Source organism: Myotis lucifugus, unplaced genomic scaffold (genome assembly GCF_000147115.1).
Source record: "Myotis lucifugus unplaced genomic scaffold, Myoluc2.0 scaffold_177, whole genome shotgun sequence".
In the NCBI taxonomy this organism is placed as follows: domain Eukaryota; kingdom Metazoa; phylum Chordata; class Mammalia; order Chiroptera; family Vespertilionidae; genus Myotis; species Myotis lucifugus.
In genome coordinates this window covers 1,912,432-1,929,138 of record NW_005871225.1, presented here as the reverse complement: position 1 = coordinate 1,929,138, position 16,707 = coordinate 1,912,432, and the positions used below count along the sequence as shown (strand labels likewise).

The 16,707-nt window shown below is 35.5% G+C and overlaps 1 protein-coding gene across 2 annotated transcripts; it reads right to left on the bottom strand.

The window, feature by feature from the left end:
* Window positions 1-946: 946 nt before the first annotated feature.
* On the bottom strand, window positions 947-16,184 carry KLF5 (Kruppel like factor 5). Of its 2 annotated transcripts, XM_006096367.2 has the most exons (4): window positions 16,066-16,176; window positions 15,115-15,985; window positions 14,095-14,154; window positions 947-2,735 (listed from the first exon to the last, which is right to left on the bottom strand). In XM_006096367.2, exons 2-4 carry the CDS (start codon window positions 15,971-15,973, stop codon window positions 2,557-2,559), a joined length of 1,098 nt encoding a protein of 365 aa, XP_006096429.1. In that variant the 5' UTR covers window positions 15,974-15,985; window positions 16,066-16,176; the 3' UTR covers window positions 947-2,556. The 2 variants fall into 2 exon arrangements, with proteins under 2 accessions (XP_006096429.1, XP_014317789.1); XM_014462303.2 differs by lacking the exon at window positions 14,095-14,154 and having other exon boundaries at window positions 16,066-16,184.
* Window positions 16,185-16,707: the final 523 nt, after the last annotated feature.

Sequence of the window (16,707 nt, the reverse complement as noted above, 5' to 3'; positions counted from 1 at the left end):
CGTACAGAAGGGTCCTAGGTTCAATTCCAGTTAAGGTGTGTACCTCAGTTCCCGGCCCTGGTCAGGCACATGCAGGAAGTAACCAATGTGTCTGTCTCTCCCCCTCCCTTCCACTCTATAAAAATCAATGGAAAAATATTCTCAGGTGAGGATTAACAAAAAAAAAATTATTAAAAATAAACAAACATTAAATTCCTTATTTTATTCACATTTCGTTTTTCCCTAAAGTGTGTTTTCTGTGCCAGAATCCCATATAATTTACATTACATTTAGTTGCCATGTTTCCTTAAGCTTCTGTTGTCAGCTTCTCTGATTTTCCGTTTTTCATATGCACAGTTGAGTACTGCGTAGGTTTTGTTTTTATTAGAGAGGAAACCTCAATGGAGGGGAGCACCCTGGGGATCGAGCCTGCAATCCAGGCATTTGCTCGGATTGGGAATAGAACCAGACATTTCGGCTCATGCGAACTGAGCTGAAACCAACTAAACCACACTGGCCAGAGACTGGGTAGGTATTTTGTAGAATGTCCCTTAATTGGGATTTGTCTTGTTTCTCATCATTCAACTGGGATTATAAATTTTTAGGAGGAAGACCAAAGTTCTGTTTTCGTCACATCAAATCCAAGGTACTAACCAGAAAAAAAAAAATCAGCATTCATGAATTATGCCTCCCTTTATACCTCTAATCATAGTCTAAAAACAAATTCCTCTCTTTTGTCTTAAACAAAGGTAGGTATTTGTTCAACGCAGAAACTTTTTTTTATTAACTGCCCTGATAGACCCTTTAAACCAGCGGCCGCCAACCTTTTGGACCTCACAGACCACCAGTGGTCCGCGGGACCATTGGTTGGCGACAGCTGTTTTAAAGTTTTGGAAATGTAATTTGGTAGTTTTTGTTTTTCGAAATTTGCCAGTTTTGCTATTGTAGGAGAAGAAGGCACAACATGAATCTTTTAGGCACTTTTTATTTTCCAAAAAAAATTGTCATTAATATATAAACATCTCATTCTTTCAAAAAAATTCTACAACTATACAGCTGTTTGCTCCATTATTTGCATAGGAAATGACCACAATACAAAAATAAGAGGGGAAAAAAGAAGCAAAACAGCAACCGATTTGAGCTTTTCATTTAGGTAAGTTCCACGTATAAACATTTTGAAGCTGCTTACAAAATATTTACACCACTTGTCATCTATTTACACGTTTTAAGAGCAACTTTTCTAACAAACAAAACTATAATTTATCAAGTTATGAAAATTTTCTAAAAAAACTTACTATATTAGCACAAAATAAATAAACAATATTTTAAAAACAAAATTAAAATTTCATTTCAATTAAGACCCCTTTTGGCATTTTGCTTATTTATTCTGCCCTTTGGTTAATAGCATCAGCATCACATTACTATTTTATATTGCATATGTGCAGTACTTGCTTCCTTAAGTTTTCAACATGTCATTTGTAATTAAAGGTAGACACTGAGTCAATATGAATAGATACACTAAACTGCACTGTAATTTAGGTAAAATTACTGTGTCACTGTATATTACATGCAAAATCCACTTAAACTGGCATTTAACCAACAGTACTGCATGAATAACTGCATCATAAATTCAACGTTTTCATACATGAAAACTGCATCATAAATTCAACATTGCCATGTGAAAACTAAGTCCTCCGCCTGTAAAATGATACTGTTTAGCTTATTTTAAGAGGTTTAACTTTCATATATTGTAACTATCTTTAAGCTCTTGAGTTCACAATTCATATAAAACTCTTTCATATTTAAAATAAATTCCATTTTAATCAGTGCATTAAATCTGCTTTTTAAGTTCATTTGAATGATGATTATCTTTCCCCCTAGAGAAATGAATTTAATAGGGTTTTAAGAGGTATCTTACAACAAAATTGTAACTGTAAATGTATTCATGGTTATTTTCAAATTACTTATGATTTCTCCCCCAAACTTAGGAAACTTGTAATAAACCTATAAAGCTGATTTGCATATTTACAAAATTTTGAATAGCAAATATAGGCAACTCATAAAAAAAAAAAAAAAAAACAAACACTTATTTGTTCAATGGCTATTTGTGAATTGCCAGGTACGCTGTGTACACGTGTAAGGAATTATTCTATTACTGAAAACAACTTGATGTCAAGTAAAATCTTGACATACAATCCAGCCTTCTTCCTTCAGCCTGCCAACTGACTTGTTTACTAAACACGGTCACATTAAAAGATGGTGCTTAGGTAAAAACGCTGCAAACACACATTGCACCCCCACCCCCCTACCCACGCTGAGATGCGCTGCCTGTCATGAGATGAAATCTGCTTGAGTAAAGCCATATACATTACAGCAAGCATTCCAGATTCCTAAAAGGACCAAACACTTTGGCATTAATACAATGTACTCCCTGTTTTCTCAAATATACAAAATATACATTTCCAGTTTTTTGCTTTTTCTTTTTATATATATATAGTTAAGTTTGTAGTTAAAATTTTGCCAAGTGAACTGCAGACCATCAGCGTGATTGCATAGGCACGCAGGCCTCGCAGCAGCTCAGTTTTGGTGCCTCTTCATGTGCAAGGCCAGGTGGTCGGAGCGGGAGAAGCTGCGGTTGCACACCCCGCACTGGAATGGCTTGGCCCCGGTATGCTTCCGGTAGTGGCGTGTCAGCTCATCGGAGCGGGCGAACCTCCAGTCACAGCCTTCCCAGGTGCATTTGTATGGCTTCTCACCTGTGACAATGAACAAAGAGAAGAGATGAGGTGCCCTGCTTGTTAAGTCAAACATCTTAGATACTGCCTGAAAAGAAATTTTCTTAAAGAAGTTCATGAATTTTGTTATGGAATTACTTCCCTCAAAGTCATCTAGTGAACAGTGTCAGTGTCTCATAGAAAGCTACTTCACCTGATTATATAAAGAAAAAGTATTCTGTTTACTACTAAAGAATGAAAAACTTGCAATTTTAAATGTGCAAGTTGAATCAGTGCTCCTGTATAAGTAAATCCATAAAAATGGCTAGACAGCTTGGGTGGCTTTATCATTACTATGGGAACACAATGTCTACAAACCCACATTGAGTACAGGACTAATGGCTATAAGTTGGCCAAGAGAGGAAAAAATTAAAGATGGTACTTAGGAGGGAGGGTAGTTCTCAGATCACCAATACAATGAATTTAAGGTCACACAACTGCAACCCTTTACACCCTTTACTTCACAAACTGGTCCTCGATGTTTCTTCATTAGCCAGACTAAAACTGTCAGCACATACGACAGTTCCCTTGAACACACAGCCTCCAAAATGGAGTATTAGGGGCACTTGCTCTTAGAAATTCACAGTGGCACATACACATTCAAGCAGAACAAAGATAAAGTTTCAAGTTCAATGGTGTTAAAGTTTTATGCAGCATTTGATATTTAATAAATTCCTCAAGCAGATCATAAAGTCCTGTCCTGATCATTTATTTCACTTAGGTAGTCATGAAACAACCATAATAATTCTAATCCTTGCTGATTCATGCATTCTTTTTTCTTTGTAAAGCACTGCCCATTCTTATACATGATTTGCCAAGTTTCTACTATATGGTTGGCACTGCCCTGAATGCTTGGAATACCACACCCAGCAAAACAAAAATGCCTGGCTTCATGGAGCTTACATGTGTGATATATACTTTTAAAAGTCCCTACTAATCATTCAATCTACCTATTCTTTCACAGCTCTCTTCACTTTAATTGATAACTGAGCTGCTGTCCCATGGCAATTTGTATTACTCTTAATGTTATCTAAAGTTTGCTAATCTTTCAAAACTACTTAGTATTTATAATGCAGTCTTAACTCCCAGTTTTAGAATTAGTTAATCCTATTTGAGATTATGTAGTCCCCTAAATAAATCCTAAAATCTAAGAATCTCCCACTGAACATTAACTAGTAGTTCCTATATGGTATTGCTTTATTATTATAATTTCCTATGAATGTTAAAGATGAGAGCTTGTGAGATAAATTTACATATTCAAGTACTGTTGGTTTATAGCTGAGTTGTATATGGATACATTTTAAAACTCTGAATAGCCAAGCTCTGAAATTCCTTTTAAAATGTTTTCTTCTAAAAGAGAAGAACCTCAGGGTTGCCTGGAACACTATCACCATGAAACTCAACCACCTTTCTGCCTGATTTAGCAGTATCACATTCAGGAAGTTGTAAGATTACTCAACTGTGTCCAAATTTTAAAAGACATTGCCCACATCAACTGAGATTTCTACTACAGCTTGTGCTTAATACGGTTTTGCTATTCTGATAACCAGTCTGATTCTCAAACAAAATTCCGTAAGGATAAGAAGAAAACGTACAAATTTCACAGAGCCAGGATAGCCAATTATTTCCCATGAGATTTCTTTCAACTCCTTATGGTATGCATCCCCAAGCCACCTTTCCTGTCTCCTCTCCTCTGGCTCTGAACCAAGACACACCTATTTTTATTTTTTAAATTCTTTTTGGTTCCTATCATTCTATTTGTAAAATAGACATCACAGTTCCTGGATTGTTTTTTCTTCTCATAGTAAATTCTAAGATTTTAAGCTAATACACTCAAACCTGTTAAGTAACATAAGAAATAAACTACTTTTCTTTCACTTATAATCACATTTAATCTGTTTAATTCATAGATATGTTTTAGTACTAGCAGTAAAGGGAGCTATCACTCTTGCAGATGTAAATCAAATACAAAAAAAATTATTTTTGCACACGTGATTTGTTTCTCATGAAAAATAAAGTCACAAAAACAAACATGTTGGTTAAATACCTTACTGACATTTAATGGCAAAAGTTATTGCTGCTGTCTGAGGCAAGGAAAAAAAATTCCTGAAGTGCCCCAATTTTAAAAATCATTCTGATTTTTCAGAGTTTAAGAAACAAGGGACACTAGACTCTTTTTGTTCGCTATTTTTATTGGCTATAAAGCAATAAACTGTACCAGTATTTTTTAAAGTTTACTTTACTGATTGGTTAGAAAACGGTAGCTATTAAACTTCCTAAAACACTTGGGATTTTGCTCCCAATTTATGCACATCTATAGGTTGTTCAGCCAAGAATACTACCAGTGTCTGGGACATTAGTTATGGGACCAAGTCTTGACTATAAAAGCAAGGACAACCGTTCCCCACTTGGGGCAGTTTCTATGGGATTTGTTCAAGTGTCAACACTGCTCAAGTAAAACACTGTAGAGGAAGCTGGTACCCAATTTCTGGCCAAATAGCCAATTTGTGCCTTTCTTCCTCAGCCAGAAACACTATGCACAGTACTTCTGGGAAACCAAACTGACTTCCTTTAAGTTATTTCAACAGGATAGAACTTTCAAAAGCTTAATTGGATTTTTACAGAATCCTTTTCCAATACCACCAATTTAAAATATTTAGTTAAGCTCTTTCAACATCAACTTTATTTTTAAGTTCTCATGTTGTTAATGTGAAACTTTCCAAAGGCAAAGAGAAAAAAGTGGCAAGTTTGTACAGCCTGGAAAACAAGCTTCCACTTTATCTCTCAAATAAAGTATGCATTTCCTCATTCTATTTTAAAATTACCAGGACTATTTTTGCTAGGAATCCCTAATCTTTAAAAAAAAAAAAAAGTCCAAGTTAAACATATACACTATCCATACTGATAAAGTCAATCAATATATTTTATGAAAAATGTTAAGCAAAAACAATTGCAGGCACAGGCACAAACATCCGTTGAGCACATATTCCAGAGTTAGGCACTTCTCATAGTGTCACACAGTCCTCACAATAGCTCAAGTTAGAAGCAAAATGATGAGCTCCACATTAAGAATCCTTGCCTGCCACTTATCCCTAATGTCCTTCTTAAACCCTCCATTAGCAAACATTAATACGCTCTATATGAATGATTTAGAGAACACCTACACAGTGTTCAAATTTATTTAAAGATTTCAAAGCCACTTCTGAAGGTCGGTTGAGGAACAGTTTCAGGGACTCGGAGTAGGCCTTAACCCAGACTATCTGAAGCACCGAGCCCTGAAATCTGACCTGTGCTGGCATTGACAATCCCAATACTATCTAACAATGGTTCCCCTTTATCCCAGGCTAAGTGAATTTGAGTGGGTTAGCCACGCAACATGTTTGTGAAGTATTCGAAAAATCTTTAATGATGAGCTAAAAAATTCTTGTCTCCCCCCCTCCCCCGTGATGAACAGGTAAAAAATGATTTCTGAAACTAGCATAATACAATGGGAGGTTTCTCTGCTCTGCTGAACATATTCAATAGACTCATACCAAGGCCTTTGCCTAGGATGTTCTACATAAATTCTTCTAACAAAAGAAAAATATCATAGGTGAAAATATTTTTAGTTGTTTTGTGACTTTTTAAAGGTTTATTATAGCAGCCCAGCGGGCATAGCTCAGTGGTTGACCATCGACCTATGAACCAGGTGGTCATGGTTCGAGTCCCAGTCAGAGCATGTGCCTGGGTTGTGGGCTCCACCCCCAGTGTGGGGCATACAGGAGGCAGTTGATCCATGATTATCTCTCATCATTGATGTTTCTATCTCTCTCTCCACCTCCCTTCCTCTCTAAAATCAATAGCATGTTGTTGTTTTTTAAGTTTATTACAGCAAAGCTACATATCTGGTTTTCTTTCAGAAAGCTAAAAGATTATCCAAATCAATGACATCTGATAAAGGCTAAAACCATCAGAATTAAAGCCAATGTTTAGTAAATAAGAGTGTAACCTGTACTAAATGACTTGCAAAATACAACAAATAAGACTTGGTCTCTGGCTTCCAAGAACTTAAAATCCATATCCTATTTGGAGACTTAAAACAAAGCAAACTGTTTAAAGTGGAATAAATCATTTTAATAATTAGTACTTAATTCTTAAAATTTGAGTCTTTAAACTCAAAACAAGCTCATATTTCAGAAGGAAAATATTTTCATGCAATTTAATAATTAGATTTTTTTCAATAGAGACTTAAGGAATTTTAAATTCTAAAACAGTCTTTATATATTTAAATAAAAGGTAAAGAAAAAAGAAACATTAATCCCCAAATTAAAGAAATTCACAAATATTAGATATTAAATATCTAAAAAAAGATAAAGTAGGATGATTTAGGCTCATTAATTCCTAATTTTATATGTCAATGCCAGTAATTTAATGCTCAATGTAATACATCTATACTTGGAACAGAAGGGTAGGCGGTTCATTTTAAAGATTAGTATTATTAGTATTTATAAAATGCATCTAATATTTAATAGAGTATCCCTATCAATAATGTCCCCAACTTTAAACAAACTGATTACTTTAAAAGATATATTAAGTAAGGAAATCCCTTCTTTCTCCCTGTTGGTCAATTGGTATTTAACTTATTTCTTTAAAATCTGATTCTCCTTTACCTCTTCAGAAAACCTCTGAACAGTCTAGGATAGATTTCTGGCCCCCACCATCAGTTAAATTCCCTCTGAATGACTGATTCCATTTGCATCTATACTGCTGTATGAAGGCTTCAAATAGCTATATTTTGCCTCAACTGGCTTTGAAAGTTCCTCAAGGACAAACACTGGCTTTTATCCTGGCTGTAAATACCACACTTCTCCTAATACTTCTTTAGGACAACCACATATTTGGCCGAAGTCTGACCAACTCTGTTATTTTCATTAATGAAAGTGTAAGAGACAGGACAGCATCTAGTGTGAGTCTATTGGATTATCCTTTCTTTATGGCCCCACCTGCAATAAGGCATTTTCTATACTGCCTCAGACCACTGAGGATAATCTGACTAAATGAGGGTTTATGTGAGAATCGTGCATGTTCAAAATCAGTTATTATTCATACTATAGTTGTACAGGAATAGATAAACTCTACATAAACAAGTTTTCTTTTACAGTATTAGATACATTTGATGGAAACTAGGACGTTCTGGAGGCCCTACTGCTGGTCAGAGGGAGTGAGGGGACTCCTCCTGGGAACAAAGAACCTTAATCTGCCAAACCTAAAGGGGGCTGGATCCGGGGGCTAAGCTGTCAAAGGTCAGTCTACATCCCAGCAGAATGAATCTCTGGGCTCCTAAGCTATTGCTACTTCTGAGGGTTCTCAACAAAAACAATGGAAAACATCCTCTATCGTTAACATTGTAATGAAATACCAATTGTTGAGTCTAAAGACAACATTCAGATTCATTTTCTCATAATAAGGGTCCAAACTAAAATTTTTTTAAAGTATCAAAATATTTTACCTTTACTTTTTTGACCAAATAGAAAAATTCCATGTTTTCATTTTCCCAGCACTGAATGAGTAGTAAATATTCTGTTTTCTTTTATTTTTTCTATCACCATTTATCTCCCCATACCTTCCTCCACCTCCATCTACCCCTCTCTCTACCCAATCACCACACTGTTGTCCATGTCCATGAGCATCTTTTTTTTTCTTTATTCAATCTCTCCTTGTCCCCCGGCCCCACCCAGCAGAGCTGTCTGCCTGCTTTCTATCTATGAATCTGTTTTTATTTTGCTTGTTAGTTCCGTTTGTTCATTAGATTCCACATATGAGTGAACGCATATGGTACTTGTCTCTCTCTGGTTTATTCCTTTATCTTAATTTGGATTGAACAGGAGGATTCCTCCCAACTCTAAGGTTTGCATTCATAAAGTTATTAAAAAAGAAATTCATTCTTCTGCCTAGATATTTTTTAATGGAAGTTAGTGACAGGGTACTTCTAAAACAATAAGCTACCCTTAATCAGAATTGTTGGAGATCCTTGAATATAAATAACACAGGCTGACAGAATAAGAATGCTGCTACAGAGATACTTTTACTAAAGTAGGACATTACTTTGTTTCTAAGCTTTCACCAGAAAAGATGTAGGTCGTCAAGCAAACAGCTACTACATTCTATAGAACTAAGAATATCTGGCAAAGTAAAATCACCTTGGGTGATTAAACTACCTTTACAGCTGATTGTTTCTATCTCAACTTCAGCAATTCTATTTAATCTACTTAGAAGTGATCTTCTCCCACTAGTTTATAAGAAAAGAGAAGAAATTCTCTGCAAGATCGGTAAAAAGCCGAAACCGGTTTGGCTCAGTGGATAGAGCGTCGGCTTGCGGACTGGGGGGTCCTGGGTTCGATTCCGGTCAAGGGCATGTACCTGGGTTGCGGGCACATCCCCAGTAGGAGATGTGCAGGAGGCAGCTGATTGATGTTCCTCTCTCATCGATGTTTCTAACTCTCTATCTCTCTCCCTTCCTCGCTGTAGAAAATCAATAAAATATATTAAAAAAAAAAAAAAAAGATCGGTAAAAAATTCAATCAAATTAAACTTAACCTTTAGCTTTATCATTGCAGAACAAAAATTTCCTATGTAAATGTTCTTCAGATGAAAGAACAAGTCCTAGAAGCAAAGTTTAATCTTCCTAGTGAGAGTCATTGAAAAGAAATTGTTTCTAAGCTTTCAAACTCATAAATACCTTTCCAGAGGTCTGAGACCAGCAAGTCTCTTAACCACTACTTTTTTTTACATAAGCTTGAAACTATCAATATATAAAATAAAGCTACAAATGACAATAATTTAAGAATATTTATGTAGTAACATCTAACACTATAGGCTAAATATGATGTTTTTTCCTGCATAGTTTTGAAATATAGACTCAAAAACTCATTGGGCATTAAATTTCAATCTGGAAAACTTTTAACCTCTGCCAGTAACACAAATTACACATTTAACCAATACTGATCCCTAGATCCAAACTGTATTATTCATCTCCATTAAGTCCAGATATAATATATATATCCTTATGCTGATTTTAGTTCTAAATAATTTCTAAGAAAGTGAAATCCTTTATATTTTTAAAAGCCATTCACACTCTTTTCCACATTTCCACACAAAAAAACTCATTTTCAGAACATTTTTAATATTTCTTTTAGTGGGAAAATGACAGAAATAAAAATATTGTCAACACTGTCAATATTTTAAAATAAAAAGTTATACCTAGCATGTTTAATAGGTAATAATGTAGAGCAAAGAATTATACAGAAATTTATACCTAAGGATTTTTTAGTACCCAAACTGAGACTAAAATCAATGCTTAGCAACAAATCTCAAGCAGAGATTATGCATTTTAAAACACACATAGTAACATTTTAATATAAATGTCATTAGGATATAGTGTCCTACATAATCATCAAGGCAGAACATGGGAATTTACCCCTTCCCACAACCAGGCTTAGGCTAAAAATCTTTCTCAGACTTCCTATGGAATCCCGAACACAGCTCACTGTGCAATGCAGCACTACCAGTGAGTCCATTTTGTGTTCCTATGGTATTTGTAGGTTTCCATTTTCTTTTGTGGTGTTGTTTCCAATTGTCCTTTTCCTGTCAACCCTTAGCAAGCCATTTTGGGATCAGTGCACCTTAACAGCTCGTGCATAGAATCACTTGAGCCAAGTGTGCATGCTGCTCAAAGACTTTTTCTGTACAAGTGCTCATTTTCTGCCCTGTTCCAGATAGCCGAGACTGATAAGTGATCTAAAAATGTTACTAGACCCTAATTTCCCAACTGCTTTAGCATAGCCCCTTGGGTTAAGTACATATTCACACATATGACTAAAACCACTAGATTTCAAACATTTGTATTGAGTTCACTATTGACTTTTTCAGAATTTTATCTTTGCAAAGTACTTTTTCCCTAACGTGTGAGAGCACAAGTTTCAAAGAAATTTCCACATTCAATGTAAAAAAAAGTATTTTAACTTATGGTACTCATAAGCATACAAAAAAAAAAAAAAAACCAGTATGAGTGGTAAGAACAACTTTTCAATTTCTTCCAAATTTTTCTTTGTACTTATATTCTGAGTTATTTTAAATGTTCATTATGAAATTAAAGATAGGTATATGAACAAAAACTATATCACCGGTTGCAGTAGGTTTTTAATCTGATTCATGAATTGGTTTAACGGGCACAGTGATTTGCGAGGGCAAAGGGGTATGTGAATTTTTAGAAAAAGCAAGGTGCTGGGGAGCAACGTTTAAACCGCGGCAATGAGTAGCCCCTTGAATGCATCATGAGGCAAACACAAATTCCAGTAATATTCACATTTAAATGTTGTTATAAGTACAAATATTTTGATTTGGAAATTTACCACTTCTTGACACTTACCTAGAAGCAGCCACGATTATGTCTAACCAGAGGCATGACATGGCGTTCCAAGTAACACATACAACCACCCACACACCCCATATGAGGGGTACCTCTATAAGTCTCTAAGTACGCCATCATGTACATAAAGACATAACATGCTTTTAAAAGTGAAATATCATTATTTCCTAAAACAGAGTCAGATATTTTTTCTAACCATACAAAGATAGAACTTTGTATTATTTGTCTATTCTTTCTGAATAAAAAAACCTTAAAGGGTATGAACTTAGAAAAAACTTGAATGCTATGAGACTTCTGGTTCAAGAAAATATCTACTCTTTCATCCAAAATTGTTTTTGAAAAGTCTTGTTTTGAAAAGACTATTTCCTTATGTTCAATTTGCAAGTCAAGTTAAGAAGCATTTGCAATCTGAAAATTCGGAATAAGCAATAGAACTCAGATGTAGGTTGTTTTAATTGCTTAAATCATTCTTAAAGCATAAGGTAACTTGACATTTTAAAGCATTTACAATTTTATTCCAAAGAAATGCTAGGGTGCTTCATATTCTGCCTGCAAAATGGCAATCATTTAAAAAATAACTTTTATATTGTCAAATAGAAGATCAACATTTCCATATAGATTGGACAAGGGAGGACAGAGAGAAAACAAGAAAAGCTATTAAATGAGAGAAGTACTTTAGAAATGCCTGAGCCTTAAAAAGGAGGGGGGAAAAAACCAAAAAACCCAAGCCTTTGCTGGCTTCAGATACATTCATTAAAAAACAACAGGCAGGATAGGGAGGATGCAATGAGAGAGGTAATTTTAAAAGGCATTGTCTAGAAACTAGAAATGAGGAGAAAACAACCTCAATGCTCTATGATTACCCAAGAACGGGTTTAGCCAGATGAACAAGTCTGTTACAAACCCTCCCCAAGGCATCTGAAAGACTATCAAACAAAACTTTATTAAACTGGATTAAATGGTTTCACTCATTAGATGTCCATGGCCACACTGTTTACGATCACGTCAAAAAAAAAGGTGATGCATGGGACCCAAACTAGGCTTCAGTCCTCTTTTCGGTTTGTTTTTATTAGTACAAGCTTTGTTAAGACAACCCACTATTAAATTTCTTCGCCAGCAGGTCAAGTTCCAGAATTGTAGGTATAAGCATTCAGAGCACTAAACCCTGACTTGCAGGGGTTGCAAGGCCATTTAGATATGCTCTGACTACATCCCTGCCAATAGCACTTGATTACATCGCTATATGCAATTGCACCCCTCTTTTATTAGGAGACTTTAACCTCATGAAAAACATGTTCCCCTCCTATCTCTCCTTTCAAGGACTTAAAAAAAACAACAACCCCACAACACAATAGTTCGAATGTTTCAAAGTTACTTCTACTTCCTTAATAAAAATTCAGGTAAGAACCCATTTTCAATGTTTCCTTCCTTAACATATATAGATTGTATACAAAAGGATATTTCAGCATTTCTATATGGAATGTATTCTTGGCCTTGTCATTTGTATTTTGAAAACTTTAGATTGAGTTTATTCTACATTTAATGGGAGTTTGTTCAACTATAAATGTAATTTCTACTTTGGGCTGATTACATAGGATCTTTTCCTTTATACAATCTATTTGTCTATATCTGAAAATGACAGACCCAAACAATCCATTTCATTGATTCATAAAAGAAATGTCTTTTAAAAGCAGTTTCTCAGAAAGCCCTGGAATCTACCACGTTGTTGCCAACACTATGTAGGTTTTAATAAGTAGCAAGCAATACCTAACAGGCATACAAAATGTCTGCAGTCATATTCCTCTCAGCGCTGTCTCAGAACTGACCTTCATTCAAAGGCTTTTACTTTTTAATGCAGCAGTTAGAGATAACTATTTCATTTATCAAAACTCAATTTCCATAGTAACATCTAGCCTGGGGAGATTCAAGTCCTTACACTAATCCAACAACCCATTCAAAGGAACTGTTGAATACTTTGGTTTCCATAGCAATGATAGAATAAAACATTTTGCTAGGTCATTGCTTTTATTAGCAAACTTATCCTTTGAACTTTATGTTAGGCTTTGTTTAATGAGAGAAAATAAAACATAATCACTTTATATAAGTTCTTTCCTTTAGTGCTATCCTTTTAACCAAAATCACAAATACTAACCACCTTTATGTTTGAAAATATTTTGGGTATTTGGATGGTTTGAAAGCATGCCACCTGGTTTCAACCTAAAATGGGTTCTGATACAAAGTTTTAAAATTAAAAAGCATTTGATTGTATACATCTGACAAAATAAAATGTTTATAAAATCTTAAAGCACATTTTGAAAAAGGATGAAATATAAGCTAGAATCAAGTCTTTCAAATGCATCACATGTGGGCTGGATAGGGTGTAGACAAACTTCTAAACCACGACCCCATCTCTGCTTGATTTTAATACTCTGTAATTTCCGCCCTTCCTTTCATCAAGCACATAAAACATGCTCAACACTGATTTTAGGCTAATGGTAAAACTAAAGATAATGTATTAAGCAGTTATGCTTTACATGCTAAATGGGCAAGTTTTTAATGTTTAATATAGCTTTATAGAAGCCAACTGATTTGTTAAAGAAAAAAATTAGTTCCATTTTTTCCCTTTATGATAAGAAATAGCAGTGCCATTACAAGCTTTAAAATCCATTAGTAAACATGATTGTTTACATTTTTGGGTAATTAATCCTATGTGAGGTGACAGGGCAAGGCCTTAGCGAGGGAACATCAGCCTTCCTGGAACCAGACTTTTTCACTGAGCTGAATTTTGAGCCAAGCCAGGGCTGAAAAGGTAGGCCATTAAAAAATAAAAGTTGACAGAAGAAAGAAGAGATCAAACAAGTGTTGGCTTTTAAAAGGATGAATACCACTTACACTATTTACACAACTCACAGAATTAACAAGAAAATTACATACCAGTATGAGTCCTCAGGTGAGCTTTTAAATGAGAAGACTTCGTATAAACTTTTGTGCAGCCTAAAATAAAGCAGGAGAGGAACAGCTTGTCATTTTGGAGATCCTTTGAAATCTTTACATTTGATGATTCAGTGTTTAAAATCTGGCTTTAAAGAAGAAATCTCTCATGCTAGATAGCTGAAGCTTTAGCTTTAAAAAGCACTCCCCTATTACCTTATTAAAGTGATTTGCTTTATGTATGTATCACTTTAGCAGAAAGAGGATAATGAGCCAAGCTACAAATGGGAAATGTGTTTATATTCCAGTAGGTGCTTTATAGTAAGTAGTAACATATACTTCAGTGATTTAAAAATTTTAATGGCTTCAGAGCTGACAATGTTAATCATTATCCAAGATGACTGCCATTTTCTGTACCCCTAACGTTTCTTGTTTTTTCATTTAGTATGGCATGCCATATCATGTACCATAGCCAATAAATTATACCAGCAACTTGCAAATATATTCATTACTGTCATCAATTCATATTTTGGGTCATGTATGTCATTCAAGAATGAGCATATATGGACTACCCTTAAATCTATTGGGTATACAGTCTTATCTTATAGCAGCCTTACTCAATCCCCACTTCATTACCACACCATATTTTCTCCTACCTTAAGTAATCTTTTTTCAGGGTACTTAATTTAGAATTAAAAGCTCCAATTTAAAATAACTCTGGCATTAACTAAAAATTCTAATTTTTATTTAATATTAAAGAAAAAAGTCTAAATAACTTTTTTCCAGATTTTAGTCTAGCCTTAAAAAAAAAAAAACAAAAAAAAAAACACCTCAAATAAGCAATAGACAACTAAACGGAACAACCAGGGAAAGGCACCGAGACTGGGATATGAAAAGAACAAAGTAGGTGATTTTTATTGTCAAGCACTACTGTCCTATGGAATTTTAAAACCTGAGTTTGGAAAAAAGCACAAAGACACCAACATTAAATCGATGATGCTTCAACCAGGTAAGACCACATACCAGGGTAATCGCAGTAGTGGATGCGTCGTTTCTCCAAATCGGGGTTACTCCTTCTGTTGTATCTGACAGGTTGGATGTTTTGCGAATTAACTGGTAGGGTGGCAGGTAAATTTGGATTGTGAATTGCCAGTTTAGAAGCAATTGTCGCAGCATAGGATGGAGGTGGGGTTAAATTCTGGAGCATCTCTGCTTGTCTATCTGGACTTCCAGGCTCTGAGCTTGGTGGTGACGGGGGGAAGTAAGTGGCCTGCTGTGGAAGAAACTGACTTGGCATTGTGTATGTGCAAGGGGGCATGCCCTGGAACTGTTTCATCGTAGTCTGCGGGACGGCAGAGGTGTGTGTGTTAAGGCCTGCCATGGCGGCTGACATAGAAACATTAAGAGTGTCCATGACTGCTGTCTGGTTTGTAGAACTGGGCATATCTAGATCCGGTGTATTCAGCAGCTGGTACAGGTGGCCCTGCGGGGGGACAGAGAGATGAAGATCTGGTGTAGGAAGTTCTTGTTTGATGAAAATGTTGTTCACCTCTGGAGCTGCGGTCTGGTGTGAGCTGAATATACTGGTGAACTCAGGGAGGGCCTGGGTTGGGGCCGGAGGAGGGGCAGTCGTTTCACTCTGGTGGCTGAAAATGGTAACAGGTTCGGTCTTGATGTGTGTTACGCACGGTCTCTGGGATTTGTAGAGGCCAGTTCTCAGGTGAGTGATGTCGGGGAGGAAGACGTTCATGTTGATACTGTAAGGTAACCCTTCACTGTCAGTGAAGAACTGGTCTACGACTGAGGCACTGTCTCGTCTATACTTTTTATGCTCTGGAATTATAGAAACTGGAGGAAGCTGAGGTGTCAGATACTTCTCCATTTCACATCTCGTCTGAAAAAAAAAAGAGAGATACAAACATGCATAATCCACCTAATTCATCATCTCAGGAAGGATAAACAAACGGTGCTTACTAAAAATTCCCCAACAATCCTTGTGAGAAGTACTTGGGCAAACTCCTTCTAATGTTGCTTATAAACATATCAGGTTTATTTGTCAATTGTGTAATAACTGGTTCATCAAACCTTACGAAACTCTGTAAAACATGTATTTAGTAAAATCGCTCCCACAATCAACTGCGGACAAAAAGTGAATGAGGCAAATCAAGAAAAAAGGGAAGCAAACAGACTATACACCTTTCTGATGCAAGAATATGGTACACCTTATCGCTCACATACAAGTAGAATTCCCTGCCCATCACAGTTACGTTTGCAACTATAGTACAGTATTGTAATATTGCCAAACTACTATGTTCATATCATACAGGTCTTTAAAGTGTGTGTGTTTTTTTAACTAAGCAAACCTTAAATATAATATCGCAAAGTTGTGAGGTTGTGTGGGGTTTGTTTTTGGCTTGGATATTGCTTAAATATCAAATATAAAACGTATTCCTTAGCTATTTCGGTGCCTTTCTTTTGGTTTACAATTCAATAGAAGCCTAAATACAATGTTTTGATCAAAACATAGTATCCACTGAAAGAACAAGTTCACATTCAACATTTGTTCTAAATGTTGATTTTAATCAGCAGATTCTGTAATTGGTTAATATGATAATG

Excerpts from the sequence above, each read along its gene's own strand:
- KLF5 (XM_006096367.2), bottom strand. The coding sequence starts at position 15,973 with ATGGAGAAGTATCTGACACCTCAGCTTCCTCCAGTTTCTATAATTCCA. Across the intron at positions 14,155-15,114 it reads CCACTACTGCGATTACCCTG|GCTGCACAAAAGTTTATACG; the intron begins GTATGTGGTCTT and ends GCTTTATTTTAG. Across the intron at positions 2,736-14,094 it reads TCACCTGAGGACTCATACTG|GTGAGAAGCCATACAAATGC; the intron begins GTATGTAATTTT and ends TCATTGTCACAG.